The 19,306-nt window shown below is 67.3% G+C and overlaps 2 protein-coding genes across 2 annotated transcripts; both read left to right on the top strand.

Annotated features, from left to right (window-relative positions):
- Positions 1 to 7,855: 7,855 nt before the first annotated feature.
- LOC140646030 (uncharacterized) lies at positions 7,856 to 11,711 on the top strand. Its single transcript, XM_072849454.1, has 9 exons — positions 7,856 to 8,033; positions 8,870 to 8,979; positions 9,054 to 9,104; positions 9,194 to 9,271; positions 9,580 to 9,636; positions 10,057 to 10,113; positions 10,298 to 10,354; positions 10,456 to 10,520; positions 11,570 to 11,711. The coding sequence occupies exons 1-9, from the start codon at positions 7,856 to 7,858 to the stop codon at positions 11,709 to 11,711; spliced, it is 795 nt and encodes a 264-aa protein (XP_072705555.1).
- Positions 11,712 to 14,433: 2,722 nt separating this feature from the next.
- Positions 14,434 to 18,290, top strand: LOC140646029 (uncharacterized). The gene is made up of 9 exons (XM_072849453.1): positions 14,434 to 14,611; positions 15,444 to 15,553; positions 15,628 to 15,678; positions 15,768 to 15,845; positions 16,154 to 16,210; positions 16,632 to 16,688; positions 16,873 to 16,929; positions 17,032 to 17,096; positions 18,149 to 18,290. Exons 1-9 carry the CDS (start codon positions 14,434 to 14,436, stop codon positions 18,288 to 18,290), a joined length of 795 nt encoding a protein of 264 aa, XP_072705554.1.
- Positions 18,291 to 19,306: the final 1,016 nt, after the last annotated feature.

The raw sequence follows: 19,306 nt of genomic DNA, 5'->3' as shown, positions 1-19,306 counted from the left end.
CCCCGAACACACTTCGAGCCAGGCCCTTTATTGGGGTTAATGCAGTTACGGGGTGGTACAGAAAGCCCCGGGGTGGGAATGAGGAGTGAGGAGGGTGCCTCCACCCCCCCATGCTGCACAGGAGGGGCAGAGCCAGGGTATGTATCAGCAGGGGCTGGTCCCTGGTGGGGGAGAAAGGGATTTGCAGGGGGAGAAAGGGATTTGCAGGGTATTGCGGGGCCCGGGGCGGGGCAGGGATGCCTGCGGGAGGGTTTCGCGGTGCTTTCACTTCTGCAGCCCCGTGATGTGCGCTTCTATGTCAGGCAAGCTCTCCAGCCACAGGCGTGTGTCGCTGGGACGCAGCACCCTTGGGGGCATGTGGCACTGCAGGGGCGCCTGTGGGGTGAGGAGCCATTGCGTTGCCAGGGTGCCAGGCCCGCTGTGCAGGACACCTGCGGGACGGGGGCAAGGAAGGGTGCCAGTGCCCCCATCCCGAACACAGCCCTGACGAGGCCTTACCCCTCGAGCTTCCCGCGGTCATCCCCAGGCACCCTAGCTCTCCCCAGCTGTTGTCTGTTTGTGAGCAATAGCCCCACAACTGCCCCAAACAGCCTCAGGCACCGCCTCAGCCCACAGACGCCCGCGGCAGCTACCTGCCCCCACGCCCCCCCCTCTCCCCAAAGACTTCGCATCCCTTCTGGGCACCCCTGCTGTCCCCAGACACCCCACTTACCGCCCCCATCCCCGACACCTCCAAACGCCCTGGGCCCTTACGGGTACCCTCGTTCCCACAATCGCCCCAAATACCCCGGCTACTCCCAACACCCCCAGAGACGCCCGTTCCCCCCAGACAGTCCCCAGTACCCCCCAGCTCCCCAAACACTTGGCTACGTCCGGTTTCCTGAAGGATTCCCTGCCCTGATCCTCTTCCGCCAAGGGTCCGGCTGCCTTGCTCCAGCCTTTCCCCCGCCTCTGTGAGCCGGGACCCCTGAAGGCCGGGCGGGCCGGCAGAGACGGAGGCAAAGGCGGCCGGCAGTGCCTCAGCCTTGGCCCCCTCCTGCGTCCCCCGGCCCCGGCAGCCGTCCCGCCACGGCTCCGTCATCCCGACAAGATCATGGCCCGGCAACTGCCCGCAGGGCTCAAACCCGCCGTTGCCAGTGGGGCCCCCACCCCAGGGAAGCCCCTGCGCTGGGGGGACAGGATTGGCGCTAGGGGATGCAGCCGGGGGGTCCAGCCCCAGTGCCCGCTCCCCAAGCCGGGGGGTCCCGCTGCCCCCCATTACCTCAGGCTTGGGGGGTGTCGCGGCCCCACGCCCGGATCCACTCGGGGTTAGTTTAGCGCGAGGTTCTCCCGCACCAAAAACGAGGTTCCCCCCCTTCCCATGCCCCGGTACCAGCAACAGTCATCTCCGCCAGCCTGGGGGGGCCACGCGCCCCTGCCCCGGGCCGTCCCCACCCACTCGGGGTCATCCCCATCCCCACACGCACACCCTACCCCCCGCCCCACGGGTGGCGACAGGGAGACGTCCCCCGTGGGTGGCAGCTTTCCCACAGAGCGATTGGCGTTAGTGCGACGAGGAGGCTGCGGGGGGGTGGGGGGTTCTGCACCGTGACAAGGCGCGTTTAACAGCCGGGGGCTGGGCCCCGCTCGTGCCCCAGCGCCCGAAGGAGATGCCCACACGGATGGACTTTGAGCTGAGCGGTTTATTGGGGTAAATCGGGGGGGTACGGAGACAGCCCCCCCGAGGTGGGAATGGAGGGCTGGGGAGGACCCTGGTGGCCCCACAGCCCCGTGGCCCCCTGTCCCCATCCCCAGCGGTGCTATTCCCATGGCCCCCTTGCCAGTTGCCCCCCCATCCCACGGGGCACATTCCAGCAATCTCATAGCCGGTGGCCCTGTCCCCAAGGCCCTGTCCCTGCCGACCCCACAGCCACAGGCCGGCACAGCCCCGGCTGCTCCCTGCCAGCTTCTCCAGCCACTCGCAGGTCTTGCTGCAAGGGGAAAGGCCCTGCCGGATGGAGGCCAGAGTGACGCGGGCTGCCAACTCCTGCGTGCGGCACCGCCGCACGCAGCCGCTCGAGGGGCCACAGCTGAAGCTCGTGGGTCACTGCCTGCCTGCCGCGTGCCCCCACCCCTTCCTCCTGGTGTCCCCCCGCGTGCCGGCAGCCGCGGCTCTCTGACCAAGAGAGGGACGCCATTCCTCTCGGGAGCCTGCAAGCGCGGGGCTGGATGCGTGAGCCCTGTGTTGGAGCCCACGCGGTGTGTCCGTCTGCGCACATCCATGGTGCAGGCGTGCGTGTGAGCACCTGCATGTGCCTGCTGGGAGTCCGTGCGCAGCCTGGCTCCTGCTTGGACTTGGGGCCAGGAGCTGCCGCAGCTGGACTCTGCGGGACAGGCATACCCCGCAGGGAGACGCTGACACGCGGCGCCCACGGTCACTCCTGCCCGTGCACTAGGAGTGGGTGCTGAGAGTGATGGCCTGTTTCCCCGGTGGCCGCGGCTGGGCCCCACGTCACCTCTTGGCGCCAGCCCCAGGGAGGTGATTGCCGCGTCACAGTGGGCAGCAGCGGTGGCCGTGTCACCGCGATGTCACTGTGGGCTTGTGACACGGGCGCCCTGGCGGGTATAAAGGGGGCTGCTCCCGGAGGCGGGGGAGCATCTGGAGGAGAAGCTCGGTGCTGCTGGGCAGGAGTTTGGAGAGGACTCGCCAAGGAGCTGTCCTGCGTCCGCTGTGCAGCCGAAGGCCCCTGACGGGGGAGAGGAGGGTGAGGGCAGAGTATCCCCACAGTCCCCGCGAGCCACGGCTGGGCAAGGGGCGGCGGGGGTCTGTGTGTGGCTGCGAGCGGTGGGGTGGGGGGAAGGCAGTAGCCTGGGCCGAGGCAGGGCCAGGTGGGGAGGTCGGCTACGCTGCTGGGGCTGGCGGGGGACCAAAGGAAGGGGGTCCCGGGGGCGGGGGGTGTTGTGACCTGACAGGGCAGGATCGTGACGCTGGAGGTGTCGCAGAGGCCCCAGGGCAGGGCAGCCCCGCCAGCAGGAGGGGCCCGCGGGTGCCCGGCACAGCAGGGGCGGGGAAGCTCCTTCTCTCCTCAGCGGTCCCTGGGGCCCCCCCCCACCTCCAGCCAAGTCCTGGGCACCCAGCTGGCGCAGGCCGTCAGGCACAGGGCGAGTGGGCGTGCAGGACCACTGGCCGGATGGGGCGTGTAGATGGCTGATGGGCGCCGGGACGTGGGAAGCTGGGGCAGGCCCATGTGCGAGGGGGTGTACGTCTGTGACAGGGAATCTGATGGTTCCCCATTCCTGCAGGCAGCAGAGGCTCTGGGGACTGATCGAGGAGCCAGCAGAGATTCTGTGCAGAGCTCCGCACAAATGGTAAGCAGGAAGGAGCCACTGCAGCGTACGGTAGGTGTGGAGCGGCTCCTGGTCCATGGGGGCTGGGGCTGCAGACCCTGAGCCCCTGCTCTCCTTGCCGCATGCAGGAGAACCGCCAGGATCTGTGTGATGCCATACAGAAGCTCAACAGCAAGGTTGGTGTCCTCTCCTCTGCCCGTGTCCCAGAGCTGAGTTGGCCGGGGCTGAGAGGTTTGAAGGGACTTCTGGAGGTCATCCTGTCTTGTCCAAGCCCCTGCTCATCAAGGAGGGTCAGCTAGCGCCGGTTGCCCAGCGGCTGTGGGCAGAAGCGTGAGCGGGGAGGACGTTTTCCCCAGAATATGGGGAGGACGTTTCCCCCAGAATATGGGGGCATCCATCGCTTCCCTATGCCTGGCCTTGTGGGTCGCCCAGTCTCCCAGTGCCCCGGGGCAGTGGGGTAGCGAGCGGGCATGGCCCTGGGGCTGGAGAGAGGCGAGGGTGCCCAGGTCCCAGCCCAGCTGCCCGCATGCTACGCCCGTTGTTTTGCAGCTGGAAAAGTACTATGCCCACCTGAGGGCCTGTTGGCGGGAGGCTAAGCAGGCGAATGAGGTAGTGCTGAAAGGGCTGGAGGAAAACGGCTGGGTGCCCACGGGCCCTGGCGTGGGGGGGTTGGAGGAGGGCCGCAGCGGGCTGAGGGACTCGGACCCTTCCTTCTGCCAGGTGCTGCGTCAGGAAATAAAGAAACTTGAAGAGGCGTGTGTGGAGGAAGAGCTCTGGTGAGTTGGGCCCCTCGCCCCACACGGGTGTCCAGGGGGTCTCTGCAGCACCCGGAGCGATGGGGCTGCCAATGCCGGTGCCAGGCAAGGCTGGTGCCAGGCAACGGGGTGGGGGGACTGTGCAGCACGCGGTGTGACAGGGGAGTCCAATCCCTGCCTGGGGTGGTGTATGGTTGGAAGGGGACCCCTCGCGTGGCCATGGAGGTCTGTAACTCGTCCAACCAAGCCCTGTTGCCTGCAGGCAGCAGCAGAGGAAGAAGGTGGCAGAGGCGCCGGGGTCTGGGCTGCCGGAGGTGGTGGAAGCGCAGCTGGTAAGGGGGGAGAGCCTGTGCCAGCCCCTGCCGCGGCCAGCGTGGGTCTCCCTGGGGAGAGGGGTCCATGGAGGTCACAGCCACGCATGGGCTACGCTCCCGCGCGAGGCGGAGGCCGGGGGCACCGTGCAACTCCAGCTGTCCCGACTGCGCGGCAGTGCTTGACAAGCGTCCTTGCTCTGTGTTGACCTGCAGGAGCGCGACATGCTGTCGAGGAGACGCGGCTCCATGTATTGGCTGCAGTGAGTGTTCCCACTGGGTCCCCTGTGCCCTGGGGCCCGCCTCCAGGCAGTGGGTGGCATGGGCCGGACACCTGCTCCAGCCAGCGGGGCTCACAAGTCCAGGCTGCTGGGCAGCTGCTGGCGGGCTGTGGGCTTTGCAGCTGGAAAGTGCTCAGTGTCGCTTTTCCCTGGGCCAGGGTGTTTTCCCGGGCTTGCGGAGTCTCATGGCCCACCCTGCCTGAGGGAGCAATGAGAAAGGGCTGGGGAGGCAGCCCGTGGGGCTCCCAGCATGGCCCCCTGCAGCCCACAGGCAAGATGGGGTTGGGATGCATCCACCCTGCCCGGTCTCACATCCCTCTTCTGCCCCACAGGACACTCGTCCTGCTCTTGGTGAGTCTGCAGCTGGCCGCCGGCTTCGCTCTGGCTGCTGCGGTGCTCTACGCCCACTCGTACGACCCCGAGTTCTTCTACCGCCTGCTGTTGCGTTTGCTGCCTGAGGAGACCTACACCAACCTGGCATATACGCTGGGAAAGATCCTCCCTGTGGCCAGCGAGGGGCTGCTGCCCTTTGACAGCCCCCCAATAAAGCCTTTTCTATCTCCACCTCCACGTGCTGGGGCGTGTTTGTCGGGGCGCAAGGAGAGGGTCTTGTCCCGCGTGCCAGTCCCCGAACACACTTCGAGCCAGGCCCTTTATTGGGGTTAATGCAGTTACGGGGTGGTACAGAAAGCCCCGGGGTGGGAATGAGGAGTGAGGAGGGTGCCTCCACCCCCCCATGCTGCACAGGAGGGGCAGAGCCAGGGTATGTATCAGCAGGGGCTGGTCCCTGGTGGGGGAGAAAGGGATTTGCAGGGGGAGAAAGGGATTTGCAGGGTATTGCGGGGCCCGGGCGGGGCAGGGATGCCTGCGGGAGGGTTTCGCGGTGCTTTCACTTCTGCAGCCCCGTGATGTGCGCTTCTATGTCAGGCAAGCTCTCCAGCCACAGGCGTGTGTCGCTGGGACGCAGCACCCTTGGGGGCATGTGGCACTGCAGGGGCGCCTGTGGGGTGAGGAGCCATTGCGTTGCCAGGGTGCCAGGCCCGCTGTGCAGGACACCTGCGGGACGGGGGCAAGGAAGGGTGCCAGTGCCCCCATCCCGAACACAGCCCTGACGAGGCCTTACCCCTCGAGCTTCCCGCGGTCATCCCCAGGCACCCTAGCTCTCCCCAGCTGTTGTCTGTTTGTGAGCAATAGCCCCACAACTGCCCCAAACAGCCTCAGGCACCGCCTCAGCCCACAGACGCCCGCGGCAGCTACCTGCCCCCACGCCCCCCCCTCTCCCCAAAGACTTCGCATCCCTTCTGGGCACCCCTGCTGTCCCCAGACACCCCACTTACCGCCCCCATCCCCGACACCTCCAAACGCCCTGGGCCCTTACGGGTACCCTCGTTCCCACAATCGCCCCAAATACCCCGGCTACTCCCAACACCCCCAGAGACGCCCGTTCCCCCCCAGACAGTCCCCAGTACCCCCCAGCTCCCCAAACACTTGGCTACGTCCGGTTTCCTGAAGGATTCCCTGCCCTGATCCTCTTCCGCCAAGGGTCCGGCTGCCTTGCTCCAGCCTTTCCCCCGCCTCTGTGAGCCGGGACCCCTGAAGGCCGGGCGGGCCGGCAGAGACGGAGGCAAAGGCGGCCGGCAGTGCCTCAGCCTTGGCCCCCTCCTGCGTCCCCCGGCCCCGGCAGCCGTCCCGCCACGGCTCCGTCATCCCGACAAGATCATGGCCCGGCAACTGCCCGCAGGGCTCAAACCCGCCGTTGCCAGTGGGGCCCCCACCCCAGGGAAGCCCCTGCGCTGGGGGGACAGGATTGGCGCTAGGGGATGCAGCCGGGGGGTCCAGCCCCAGTGCCCGCTCCCCAAGCCGGGGGGTCCCGCTGCCCCCCATTACCTCAGGCTTGGGGGGTGTCGCGGCCCCACGCCCGGATCCACTCGGGGTTAGTTTAGCGCGAGGTTCTCCCGCACCAAAACGAGGTTCCCCCCTTCCCATGCCCCGGTACCAGCAACAGTCATCTCCGCCAGCCTGGGGGCCACGCGCCCCTGCCCCGGGCCGTCCCCACCCACTCGGGGTCATCCCCATCCCCACACGCACACCCTACCCCCCGCCCCACGGGTGGCGACAGGGAGACGTCCCCCGTGGGTGGCAGCTTTCCCACAGAGCGATTGGCGTTAGTGCGACGAGGAGGCTGCGGGGGGTGGGGGTTCTGCACCGTGACAAGGCGCGTTTAACAGCCGGGGCTGGGCCCCGCTCGTGCCCCAGCGCCCGAAGGAGATGCCCACACGGATGGACTTTGAGCTGAGCGGTTTATTGGGGTAAATCGGGGGGGTACGGAGACAGCCCCCGAGGTGGGAATGGAGGGCTGGGGAGGACCCTGGTGGCCCCACAGCCCCGTGGCCCCCTGTCCCCATCCCCAGCGGTGCTATTCCCATGGCCCCCTTGCCAGTTGCCCCCCCATCCCACGGGGCACATTCCAGCAATCTCATAGCCGGTGGCCCTGTCCCCAAGGCCCTGTCCCTGCCGACCCCACAGCCACAGGCCGGCACAGCCCCGGCTGCTCCCTGCCAGCTTCTCCAGCCACTCGCAGGTCTTGCTGCAAGGGGAAAGGCCCTGCCGGATGGAGGCCAGAGTGACGCGGGCTGCCAACTCCTGCGTGCGGCACCGCCGCACGCAGCCGCTCGAGGGGCCACAGCTGAAGCTCGTGGGTCACTGCCTGCCTGCCGCGTGCCCCCACCCCTTCCTCCTGGTGTCCCCCGCGTGCCGGCAGCCGCGGCTCTCTGACCAAGAGAGGGACGCCATTCCTCTCGGGAGCCTGCAAGCGCGGGGCTGGATGCGTGAGCCCTGTGTTGGAGCCCACGCGGTGTGTCCGTCTGCGCACATCCATGGTGCAGGCGTGCGTGTGAGCACCTGCATGTGCCTGCTGGGAGTCCGTGCGCAGCCTGGCTCCTGCTTGGACTTGGGGCCAGGAGCTGCCGCAGCTGGACTCTGCGGGACAGGCATACCCCGCAGGGAGACGCTGACACGCGGCGCCCACGGTCACTCCTGCCCGTGCACTAGGAGTGGGTGCTGAGAGTGATGGCCTGTTTCCCCGGTGGCCGCGGCTGGGCCCCACGTCACCTCTTGGCGCCAGCCCCAGGGAGGTGATTGCCGCGTCACAGTGGGCAGCAGCGGTGGCCGTGTCACCGCGATGTCACTGTGGGCTTGTGACACGGGCGCCCTGGCGGGTATAAAGGGGCTGCTCCCGGAGGCGGGGGAGCATCTGGAGGAGAAGCTCGGTGCTGCTGGGCAGGAGTTTGGAGAGGACTCGCCAAGGAGCTGTCCTGCGTCCGCTGTGCAGCCGAAGGCCCCTGACGGGGGAGAGGAGGGTGAGGGCAGAGTATCCCCACAGTCCCCGCGAGCCACGGCTGGGCAAGGGGCGGCGGGGGTCTGTGTGTGGCTGCGAGCGGTGGGGTGGGGGAAGGCAGTAGCCTGGGCCGAGGCAGGGCCAGGTGGGGAGGACGGCTACGCTGCTGGGGCTGGCGGGGGACCAAAAGGAAGGGGGTCCCGGGGGCGGGGGGTGTTGTGACCTGACAGGGCAGGATCGTGACGCTGGAGGTGTCGCAGAGGCCCCAGGGCAGGGCAGCCCCGCCAGCAGGAGGGGCCCGCGGGTGCCCGGCACAGCAGGGGCGGGGAAGCTCCTTCTCTCCTCAGCGGTCCCTGGGGCCCCCCCCACCTCCAGCCAAGTCCTGGGCACCCAGCTGGCACAGGCCAAGCCGGGCACAGGACTGGTGCGCGCGTGCGTGCGCACAGGGCTGCCGGCTGCGGGGGGTGCAGGCGCGTCAGTGCAGTTGGCTGACGGTGCCCCTCTCTGCGGGGAGGCTCCCGTGCCAGCCCTGGGCGTCCCTGACTCTGCAAGTGCGTGGCCGTGTTCCGTGCGTGAGAGAGAGCGGGTGCGCCCGTGCTTGGGGAGCACAAGGGGGTGCATGGCTGTCCCCGTGGGCGTATGGCTGTACCTGTGCCAGCACCCGCGGTGCTGGGCACAGCTGCAGGTGAGCAGGGTGGCGTGCCTGTGCGCAGCCGTGCAGGGGGTGCCTTCCCCTGAGTGCACCCGCGTGTCCGTGTGCGGTCGTGTGCCAGGGTAGGGCAGCATCTCCGCGAGTGTCCGTGCCTGACAAGTGCCCGTGGCTGTGCCCCTCACACCCTGCTGGCTGCCCACCCCCAGGTGCAGCCATGCGGACGGAAGAGTTGAAGGAAGAGCTCTGCGTGCTCCGGGAGCGCCTGGCGAGGTGTTCTGCAGAGTCCAAAAAGCAGAAGGAGCTGCTGCAGCGTCTGGTAGGTGTGGAGTGTTGTCCCCGGGGGCTGGGGCTGCAAGACCTGAGCCCCTGACCTCTCCTTTCCCCACGCAGGGGAAGAAGCAGGATGAGCTGCAGGAAACGATGGAGCAGCTCAGCGTGCAGGTCAGTGTCCCCTCTTCTGCCCGTGTCCCCCAGCTGCGGCGGCTGGGGCTGTGTCAGGCTCAGTGCCGTTGTCTGGCTCCTCTTCCCAGAAGCCTGTTGTGGTGCGGTGTTTTGAAAACATCCGCCAGGAGATCGAGCAGCTGGAGGAGTGGATGGCCCGGATGAAGGTGAGTTTAGCGAATCACAGAGGGGTCGAGGTTGGCAGGGACCTGTGGAGATCATCTTGTCTTGTGCAATGCCCCTGCTCAAAGCGGGGTCACCCAGAGCCAGTGGCTCAGGACCATGTCCAGGTGTGGACCGTGTCCGGAGTTGGGCCTGGGGGTCCCTCTGTCTGCCCACAGTGCCTGCAGGGCTGGGACTGAGAGGGGACGCGAGGGCAAAGGACGTGCCCAAAGGGAGCCGGGAGGGGATAATGCCACTCCTGGGAGTGTCTCAGTGCCCTGATGGCTGCTCCTCTTCCTCTCCTCTCCCGCAGGAGCGCGTTGAGGTGGCAAACAGGGAGGCAGCCGCCGGCCTGGAAGAGGCACAGAAGGTAGAGGGGAGAAGGAGGCCTGTCCTGACGGGGTCAGGGAGGGGGGGTGCCAGTGCTGGGTCCGTGCACCCCAGCAGCCACGGGCAGTGGTGTGGCTGGGGAGGATGTTTACTGTGGGATATGGCCTCTGGCCATGATGGAGGGATCGGGCCTCTGGCTATCCCCCAGGCTCTTGGCTGTGGCTGTGCTGCACAGGGGAGCCTGATGTGGGTCTGCAGGCACAGCACTATGGCTTTGGGGAAGGGGGTGGGACGAGTGACCCTCACTGGTGTGTCTGGGGACGCTGTGTGTAACAGGAACTCGGGCATGGGCTGGAGGGGGGTGCTGGGTAGTGTGGCGTTGGGCCCCGGCCAGTGTCCTGGGGTCCTGCTCCACCGCCTGCTCCTCCTGGAGATGTTCCTGTTCCTTCCTCTTTGCCAGGCAAAGCTCTTTCACGGAGAGGCAGAGGGAGGCCCAGCAGCGCGGGAGCTGATCAAGGTCTGTGACCCGCATCCAGAAATCCCTCACGGGGTGGCCGGAGCTGCTGGGCAATGGCGCTAGCCCCAGGACACCTGGGTGCCTGTTGCCCTGTCCCTGGCCTGACCTCCCAGTGCCCTGGGGTCTGACTGGGGATGCCCTTTCCCACCACGGCTCCCTGCAATGTGTCCCACTTGCTTTGCAGTGGGAGCCCTGGCCAGAGTTGAGAGAAGGTCTTCAGGAGCAGGTTGAGGTCACGAAGGTACTGGGGACAGGAGGGACGGGGGCTCAGCATGTCTGTGGGGGGAAGCCCCTCAGAGCAGGCATGGCCTGGACTCCTGACCGGGACCTTTGCTTGTCCAGCTGCTCAGGAGCAAGCTCCGGCACCTCCTGGAGAGACGGGAAGGCCTCCGAGAGCCAGCAGCTTTGTGAGTGGCCGTGGGGCCCTGACTGAAACCTGGGGCAGCGGGGTGGGGGTGCTGAGCAGCTCCGGGCAGAGCTGTGCCGCTTGCAGACATCTTTCTGGCTCCTGTCCGCTCCTCCAGCCTGCTGTGGAGAGCCCTTTGTCTTCTCCTAAGCGGCTCAAAACACCTCTGAGCAACTCGGGACTCGTGGAAGCAGCTCTGCGCAACTCTAAGCAGCTCCCAGGCTCTCCTCCACGCCCGCAGGCCTGGGGTGGGACAGGGGCGGGGGTGGGTCTGTGCAGTGCTGGGACGGCGGGGGTGCCTGGTGCCAGCCCCAGCAGAGGCTGGGCAGCACCCTGGCTCCCTGTTGGCCACCCGGGGTTTGCCATGCTGGCCGAGGTCTCTTTTCACAGCCCCAAACCCCACGGTGTCCGTAGCAGGGGAAGACGGCGCAGGCAGACAAGACGGAGGAGTCGCTGCTGCAGGAGATGGTGGCTGTGCGGCTGGTAGGAGAGACAACCCCGCTGTGGGCCTTGGGGAGGGAAGGGTCTGCACTGTGGCCGGGGGCCACGGGGGCACCGGTCTCAGCGGGGACGAGGGAGGGGGTCTGTCTGAGCCCCCAAACCTCGTCCACCTCGCACACCCCAACACATGTCCCTGCTGTGCCTTGGCCTGTAGGAGGGGCGGCTGGCATCAAGGAGGCAGAAGATCACTTCTTGGCTGCGGTGAGTTGCCCAGGGGGCTCGGGGTGCCGGGGCTCTTCCATAGGCAGTGGGATGCCCGTGCCAGTGGTCCAAGGGTATCGGGCAGCTTTGGCCTTCTCTGGGATGAAATGGTGCAGTATTTCTTCTCTTCCCAGCTTGGGGGGCGTAGCACGGGGGATCTGGGGGCCCACTGGGCAGATGTAGAGTAGAGCTGCGAGAGATGCCTGGGCCCTTCAGCCCAGCCCTGAGCTGGGAGCGTTGTGCCCAGCAGGGTGCGAAGTCCCACGGTGGCATTCGAAGAGGGTGGTTGGAAAGAGCTGAGACACATTTGCACCCTGCTCTGCCTGACTCCTCTCTCCTGTCCCCCAGGAGCCTTCTTCTGTTCCTCGCCTTCCTGCAGCTCGCCGTCCTCCTCCTAGTCCTCCTGAAGACGGACGTCCTCAACTGGGTCCTGCCACCAAAGCTGGCGGCCGCCTTGAGGAGCTGCCCAGCGAGGTCCCAGTTGTTTTGAAATAAAGAAAGAAGTCTGTGATTGCAGGACAAGTGTGTGACCTCTTCAATGAATGTCAGCTGACGGGTCAGAGGGAGGTGGCTCCTGCTTTCCCTTCTGCCTGTGCGCGCCCCACGACGGCTCTGCCTCAGACCTGGCTCTTGCTTGAGTTGGAGGCCGGCAGTGCCCGTGGCTCGCCCGGCGAAGTGGGGAGCTCAGTTGTCGGCGTGGCGGTTCCCGCGGCGGTTCGGCTCGCGTTCCACGGCCGTCCCCCGGCGCTTGCCCGACAAGCCAGCCCCGCGTCTCCGAGGAGCCGGGAGGCGCGGAGAGCCGGAGCCGCCTGGCATGAGGAGTAAAGCCGGATCCCATGGGGCAGGGCGAGTGCGGATGGGGACGGACTCGGACAGCAGGTACCGCGGTGGAGAGGGGGTCCCGGTTCCGTGGTGAATGCACGCAGCCGGGAAGGGGGGCCAGCCTCTGCGGCGGCTTTGTCCCCTCCGCCGGTCCCCGAGGGTGCCCGATGACGGCGAAGGTTAGTGCCGGCATATGAGTCTTGCTGTGGATGATGCTGAGCATCTGATGGCGAGCGGTGATGGAGACGGACTCGGACAGCAGGTACGCGGCGCAGAGGGGGTCCTGCTTCCCCATGGCCGGAGCCAGGAGCTGGCAGAGCTGGCTGTAGAGCGGCCGAGCCTCACCGCTCGGGCCGAGCGGGAGTGCGTGCGGCCAAAGTGGGGATCTGCTGCAGCTGCGTCCAGAAGCTGTCCCACACCTCAGACCCCTGTGGGGCTCAGCATGAGGAGTCTCTCAAGCTCGGCGAGGTGGTGGTGGCTGCGCTGGGCAGCGCTCCCCTCCTGCAAGGAGGGCCCACGGAGCTGCTCGGCCACGTCCCTCGCTGATGCGACCCCACTGATGGCTGTGAGCACCCCCACAGAGGGGTGCACACGGGTTGGGTCACGCGGGGGGCTGCCCACTCCCGCCCGTGGGAGTGCCCCCGGGTGAGCTCCGTGCAGGCAGCCCTGCGCGGTTTTGGGGCTCACCTGTGCCCACGCACATGGCTATGTCCGGTTTCCTGAAGGATTCCCTGCCCTGATCCTCTTCCGCCAAGGGTCCGGCTGCCTTGCTCCAGCCTTTCCCCCGCCTCTGTGAGCCGGGACCCCTGAAGGCCGGGCGGGCCGGCAGAGACGGAGGCAAAGGCGGCCGGCAGTGCCTCAGCCTTGGCCCCCTCCTGCGTCCCCCGGCCCCGGCAGCCGTCCCGCCACGGCTCCGTCATCCCGACAAGATCATGGCCCGGCAACTGCCCGCAGGGCTCAAACCCGCCGTTGCCAGTGGGGCCCCCACCCCAGGGAAGCCCCTGCGCTGGGGGACAGGATTGGCGCTAGGGGATGCAGCCGGGGGTCCAGCCCCAGTGCCCGCTCCCCAAGCCGGGGGTCCCGCTGCCCCCATTACCTCAGGCTTGGGGGGTGTCGCGGCCCCACGCCCGGATCCACTCGGGGTTAGTTTAGCGCGAGGTTCTCCCGCACCAAAAACGAGGTTCCCCCTTCCCATGCCCCGGTACCAGCAACAGTCATCTCCGCCAGCCTGGGGGCCACGCGCCCCTGCCCCGGGCCGTCCCCACCCACTCGGGGTCATCCCCATCCCCACACGCACACCCTACCCCCGCCCCACGGGTGGCGACAGGGAGACGTCCCCCGTGGGTGGCAGCTTTCCCACAGAGCGATTGGCGTTAGTGCGACGAGGAGGCTGCGGGGGGTGGGGGTTCTGCACCGTGACAAGGCGCGTTTAACAGCCGGGGCTGGGCCCCGCTCGTGCCCCAGCGCCCGAAGGAGATGCCCACACGGATGGACTTTGAGCTGAGCGGTTTATTGGGGTAAATCGGGGGGGTACGGAGACAGCCCCCGAGGTGGGAATGGAGGGCTGGGGAGGACCCTGGTGGCCCCACAGCCCCGTGGCCCCCTGTCCCCATCCCCAGCGGTGCTATTCCCATGGCCCCCTTGCCAGTTGCCCCCCCATCCCACGGGGCACATTCCAGCAATCTCATAGCCGGTGGCCCTGTCCCCAAGGCCCTGTCCCTGCCGACCCCACAGCCACAGGCCGGCACAGCCCCGGCTGCTCCCTGCCAGCTTCTCCAGCCACTCGCAGGTCTTGCTGCAAGGGGAAAGGCCCTGCCGGATGGAGGCCAGAGTGACGCGGGCTGCCAACTCCTGCGTGCGGCACCGCCGCACGCAGCCGCTTCGAGGGGCCACAGCTGAAGCTCGTGGGTCACTGCCTGCCTGCCGCGTGCCCCCACCCCTTCCTCCTGGTGTCCCCCGCGTGCCGGCAGCCGCGGCTCTCTGACCAAGAGAGGGACGCCATTCCTCTCGGGAGCCTGCAAGCGCGGGGCTGGATGCGTGAGCCCTGTGTTGGAGCCCACGCGGTGTGTCCGTCTGCGCACATCCATGGTGCAGGCGTGCGTGTGAGCACCTGCATGTGCCTGCTGGGAGTCCGTGCGCAGCCTGGCTCCTGCTTGGACTTGGGGCCAGGAGCTGCCGCAGCTGGACTCTGCGGGACAGGCATACCCCGCAGGGAGACGCTGACACGCGGCGCCCACGGTCACTCCTGCCCGTGCACTAGGAGTGGGTGCTGAGAGTGATGGCCTGTTTCCCCGGTGGCCGTGGCTGGGCCCCACGTCACCTCTTGGCGCCAGCCCCAGGGAGGTGATTGCCGCGTCACAGTGGGCAGCAGCGGTGGCCGTGTCACCGCGATGTCACTGTGGGCTTGTGACACGGGCGCCCTGGCGGGTATAAAGGGGCTGCTCCCGGAGGCGGGGGAGCATCTGGAGGAGAAGCTCGGTGCTGCTGGGCAGGAGTTTGGAGAGGACTCGCCAAGGAGCTGTCCTGCGTCCGCTGTGCAGCCGAAGGCCCCTGACGGGGGAGAGGAGGGTGAGGGCAGAGTATCCCCACAGTCCCCGCGAGCCACGGCTGGGCAAGGGGCGGCGGGGGTCTGTGTGTGGCTGCGAGCGGTGGGGTGGGGGGAAGGCAGTAGCCTGGGCCGAGGCAGGGCCAGGTGGGGAGGTCGGCTACGCTGCTGGGGCTGGCGGGGGACCAAAAGGAAGGGGGTCCCGGGGGCGGGGGGTGTTGTGACCTGACAGGGCAGGATCGTGACGCTGGAGGTGTCGCAGAGGCCCCAGGGCAGGGCAGCCCCGCCAGCAGGAGGGGCCCCGCGGGTGCCCGGCACAGCAGGGGCGGGAAGCTCCTTCTCTCCTCAGCGGTCCCTGGGGCCCCCACCTCCAGCCAAGTCCTGGGCACCCAGCTGGCACAGGCCAAGCCGGGCACAGGACTGGTGCGCGCGTGCGTGCGCACAGGGCTGCCGGCTGCGGGGGGTGCAGGCGCGTCAGTGCAGTTGGCTGACGGTGCCCCTCTCTGCGGGGAGGCTCCCGTGCCAGCCCTGGGCGTCCCTGACTCTGCAAGTGCGTGGCCGTGTTCCGTGCGTGAGAGAGAGCGGGTGCGCCCGTGCTTGGGGAGCACAAGGGGGTGCATGGCTGTCCCCGTGGGCGTATGGCTGTACCTGTGCCAGCACCCGCGGTGCTGGGCACAGCTGCAGGTGAGCAGGGTGGCGTGCCTGTGCGCAGCCGTGCAGGGGTGCCTTCCCCTGAGTGCACCCGCGTGTCCGTGTGCGGTCGTGTGCCAGGGTAGGGCAGCATCTCCGCGAGTGTCCGTGCCTGACAAGTGCCCGTGGCTGTGCCCCTCACACCCTGCTGGCTGCCCACCCCAGGTGCAGCCATGCGGACGGAAGAGTTGAAGGAAGAGCTCTGCGTGCTCCGGGAGCGCCTGGCGAGGTGTTCTGCAGAGTCCAAAAAGCAGAAGGAGCTGCTGCAGCGTCTGGTAGGTGTGGAGTGTTGTCCCCGGGGGCTGGGGCTGCAAGACCTGAGCCCCTGACCTCTCCTTTCCCCACGCAGGGGAAGAAGCAGGATGAGCTGCAGGAAACGATGGAGCAGCTCAGCGTGCAGGTCAGTGTCCCCTCTTCTGCCCGTGTCCCCCAGCTGCGGCGGCTGGGGCTGTGTCAGGCTCAGTGCCGTTGTCTGGCTCCTCTTCCCAGAAGCCTGTTGTGGTGCGGTGTTTTGAAAACATCCGCCAGGAGATCGAGCAGCTGGAGGAGTGGATGGCCCGGATGAAGGTGAGTTTAGCGAATCACAGAGGGGTCGAGGTTGGCAGGGACCTGTGGAGATCATCTTGTCTTGTGCAATGCCCCTGCTCAAAGCGGGGTCACCCAGAGCCAGTGGCTCAGGACCATGTCCAGGTGTGGACCGTGTCCGGAGTTGGGCCTGGGGGTCCCTCTGTCTGCCCACAGTGCCTGCAGGGCTGGGACTGAGAGGGGACGCGAGGGCAAAGGACGTGCCCAAAGGGAGCCGGGAGGGGATAATGCCACTCCTGGGAGTGTCTCAGTGCCCTGATGGCTGCTCCTCTTCCTCTCCTCTCCCGCAGGAGCGCGTTGAGGTGGCAAACAGGGAGGCAGCCGCCGGCCTGGAAGAGGCACAGAAGGTAGAGGGGAGAAGGAGGCCTGTCCTGACGGGGTCAGGGAGGGGGGGTGCCAGTGCTGGGTCCGTGCACCCCAGCAGCCACGGGCAGTGGTGTGGCTGGGGAGGATGTTTACTGTGGGATATGGCCTCTGGCCATGATGGAGGGATCGGGCCTCTGGCTATCCCCCAGGCTCTTGGCTGTGGCTGTGCTGCACAGGGGAGCCTGATGTGGGTCTGCAGGCACAGCACTATGGCTTTGGCGAAGGGGGTGGGACGAGTGACCCTCACTGGTGTGTCTGGGGACGCTGTGTGTAACAGGAACTCGGGCATGGGCTGGAGGGGGGTGCTGGGTAGTGTGGCGTTGGGCCCCGGCCAGTGTCCTGGGGGTCCTGCTCCACCGCCTGCTCCTCCTGGAGATGTTCCTGTTCCTTCCTCTTTGCCAGGCAAAGCTCTTTCACGGAGAGGCAGAGGGAGGCCCAGCAGCGCGGGAGCTGATCAAGGTCTGTGACCCGCATCCAGAAATCCCTCACGGGGTGGCCGGAGCTGCTGGGCAATGGCGCTAGCCCCAGGACACCTGGGTGCCTGTTGCCCTGTCCCTGGCCTGACCTCCCAGTGCCCTGGGGTCTGACTGGGGATGCCCTTTCCCACCACGGCTCCCTGCAATGTGTCCCACTTGCTTTGCAGTGGGAGCCCTGGCCAGAGTTGAGAGAAGGTCTTCAGGAGCAGGTTGAGGTCACGAAGGTACTGGGGACAGGAGGGACGGGGGCTCAGCATGTCTGTGGGGGGAAGCCCCCTCAGAGCAGGCATGGCCTGGACTCCTGACCGGGACCTTTGCTTGTCCAGCTGCTCAGGAGCAAGCTCCGGCACCTCCTGGAGAGACGGGAAGGCCTCCGAGAGCCAGCAGCTTTGTGAGTGGCCGTGGGGCCCTGACTGAAACCTGGGGCAGCGGGGTGGGTGTTGCTGAGCAGCTCCGGGCAGAGCTGTGCCGCTTGCAGACATCTTTCTGGCTCCTGTCCGCTCCTCCAGCCTGCTGTGGAGAGCCCTTTGTCTTCTCCTAAGCGGCTCAAAACACCTCTGAGCAACTCGGGACTCGTGGAAGCAGCTCTGCGCAACTCTAAGCAGCTCCCAGGCTCTCCTCCACGCCCCGCAGGCCTGGGGTGGGACAGGGGCGGGGGGTGGGTCTGTGCAGTGCTGGGACGGCGGGGGTGCCTGGTGCCAGCCCCAGCAGAGGCTGGGCAGCACCCTGGCTCCCTGTTGGCCACCCGGGGTTTGCCATGCTGGCCGAGGTCTCTTTTCACAGCCCCAAACCCCACGGTGTCCGTAGCAGGGGAAGACGGCGCAGGCAGACAAGACGGAGGAGTCGCTGCTGCAGGAGATGGTGGCTGTGCGGCTGGTAGGAGAGACAACCCCGCTGTGGGCCTTGGGGAGGGAAGGGTCTGCACTGTGGCCGGGGGCCACGGGGGCACCGGTCTCAGCGGGGACGAGGGAGGGGGTCTGTCTGAGCCCCCAAACCTCGTCCACCTCGCACACCCCAACACATGTCCCTGCTGTGCCTTGGCCTGTAGGAGGGGCGGCTGGCATCAAGGAGGCAGAAGATCACTTCTTGGCTGCGGTGAGTTGCCCAGGGGGCGCGGGGTGCCGGGGCTCTTCCATAGGCAGTGGGATGCCCGTGCCAGTGGTCCAAGGGTATCGGGCAGCTTTGGCCTTCTCTGGGATGAAATGGTGCAGTATTTCTTCTCTTCCCAGCTTGGGGGGCGTAGCACGGGGGATCTGGGGGCCCACTGGGCAGATGTAGAGTAGAGCTGCGAGAGATGCCTGGGCCCTTCAGCCCAGCCCTGAGCTGGGAGCGTTGTGCCCAGCAGGGTGCGAAGTCCCACGGTGGCATTCGAAGAGGGTGGTTGGAAAGAGCTGAGACACATTTGCACCCTGCTCTGCCTGACTCCTCTCTCCTGTCCCCCAGGAGCCTTCTTCTGTTCCTCGCCTTCCTGCAGCTCGCCGTCCTCCTCCTAGTCCTCCTGAAGACGGACGTCCTCAACTGGGTCCTGCCACCAAAGCTGGCGGCCGCCTTAGGGAGCTGCCCAGCGAGGTCCCAGTTGTTTTGAAATAAAGAAAGAAGTCTGTGATTGCAGGACAAGTGTGTGACCTCTTCAATGAATGTCAGCTGACGGGTCAGAGGGAGGTGGCTCCTGCTTTCCCTTCTGCCTGTGCGCGCCCCACGACGGCTCTGCCTCAGACCTGGCTCTTGCTTGAGTTGGAGGCCGGCAGTGCCCGTGGCTCGCCCGGCGAAGTGGGGAGCTCAGTTGTCGGCGTGGCGGTTCCCGCGGCGGTTCGGCTCGCGTTCCACGGCCGTCCCCCGGCGCTTGCCCGACAAGCCAGCCCCGCGTCTCCGAGGAGCCGGGAGGCGCGGAGAGCCGGAGCCGCCTGGCATGAGGAGTAAAGCCGGATCCCATGGGGCAGGGCGAGTGCGGATGGGGACGGACTCGGACAGCAGGTACCGCGGTGGAGAGGGGGTCCCGGTTCCGTGGTGAATGCACGCAGCCGGGGAAGGGGGTCCAGCCTCTGCGGCGGCTTTGTCCCCTCCGCCGGTCCCCGAGGGTGCCCGATGACGGCGAAGGTTAGTGCCGGCATATGAGTCTTGCTGTGGATGATGCTGAGCATCTGATGGCGAGCGGTGATGGAGACGGACTCGGACAGCAGGTACGCGGCGCAGAGGGGGTCCTGCTTCCCCATGGCCGGAGCCAGGAGCTGGCAGAGCTGGCTGTAGAGCGGCCGAGCCTCACCGCTCGGGCCGAGCGGGAGTGCGTGCGGCCAAAGTGGGGATCTGCTGCAGCTGCGTCCAGAAGCTGTCCCACACCTCAGACCCCTGTGGGGCTCAGCATGAGGAGTCTCTCAAGCTCGGCGAGGTGGTGGTGGCTGCGCTGGGCAGCGCTCCCCTCCTGCAAGGAGGGCCCACGGAGCTGCTCGGCCACGTCCCTCGCTGATGCGACCCCACTGATGGCTGTGAGCACCCCCACAGAGGGGTGCACACGGGTTGGGTCACGCGGGGGGGCTGCCCACTCCCGCCCGTGGGAGTGCCCCGGGTGAGCTCCGTGCAGGCAGCCCTGCGCGGTTTTGGGGC

Source organism: Ciconia boyciana, unplaced genomic scaffold (genome assembly GCF_034638445.1).
Source record: "Ciconia boyciana unplaced genomic scaffold, ASM3463844v1 HiC_scaffold_128, whole genome shotgun sequence".
In the NCBI taxonomy this organism is placed as follows: domain Eukaryota; kingdom Metazoa; phylum Chordata; class Aves; order Ciconiiformes; family Ciconiidae; genus Ciconia; species Ciconia boyciana.
Note: the sequence above shows the minus strand (reverse complement) of the source record. Positions and strands in the feature narration are given on the sequence as shown.

What these genes read in the sequence shown, in the direction of transcription:
- LOC140646030 (XM_072849454.1), top strand. Translation starts at nt 7,856, where the DNA reads ATGTCACTGTGGGCTTGTGACACGGGCGCCCTGGCGGGTATAAAGGGG. An exon ending in AGGAGCTGCTGCAGCGTCTG is followed by an intron (nt 8,980 to 9,053) that starts GTAGGTGTGGAG and finishes TTCCCCACGCAG; the next exon opens with GGGAAGAAGCAGGATGAGCT. An exon ending in AGTGGATGGCCCGGATGAAG is followed by an intron (nt 9,272 to 9,579) that starts GTGAGTTTAGCG and finishes CCTCTCCCGCAG; the next exon opens with GAGCGCGTTGAGGTGGCAAA.
- LOC140646029 (XM_072849453.1), top strand. Translation starts at nt 14,434, where the DNA reads ATGTCACTGTGGGCTTGTGACACGGGCGCCCTGGCGGGTATAAAGGGG. An exon ending in CCCTGACGGGGGAGAGGAGG is followed by an intron (nt 14,612 to 15,443) that starts GTGAGGGCAGAG and finishes TGCCCACCCCAG; the next exon opens with GTGCAGCCATGCGGACGGAA. An exon ending in AGTGGATGGCCCGGATGAAG is followed by an intron (nt 15,846 to 16,153) that starts GTGAGTTTAGCG and finishes CCTCTCCCGCAG; the next exon opens with GAGCGCGTTGAGGTGGCAAA.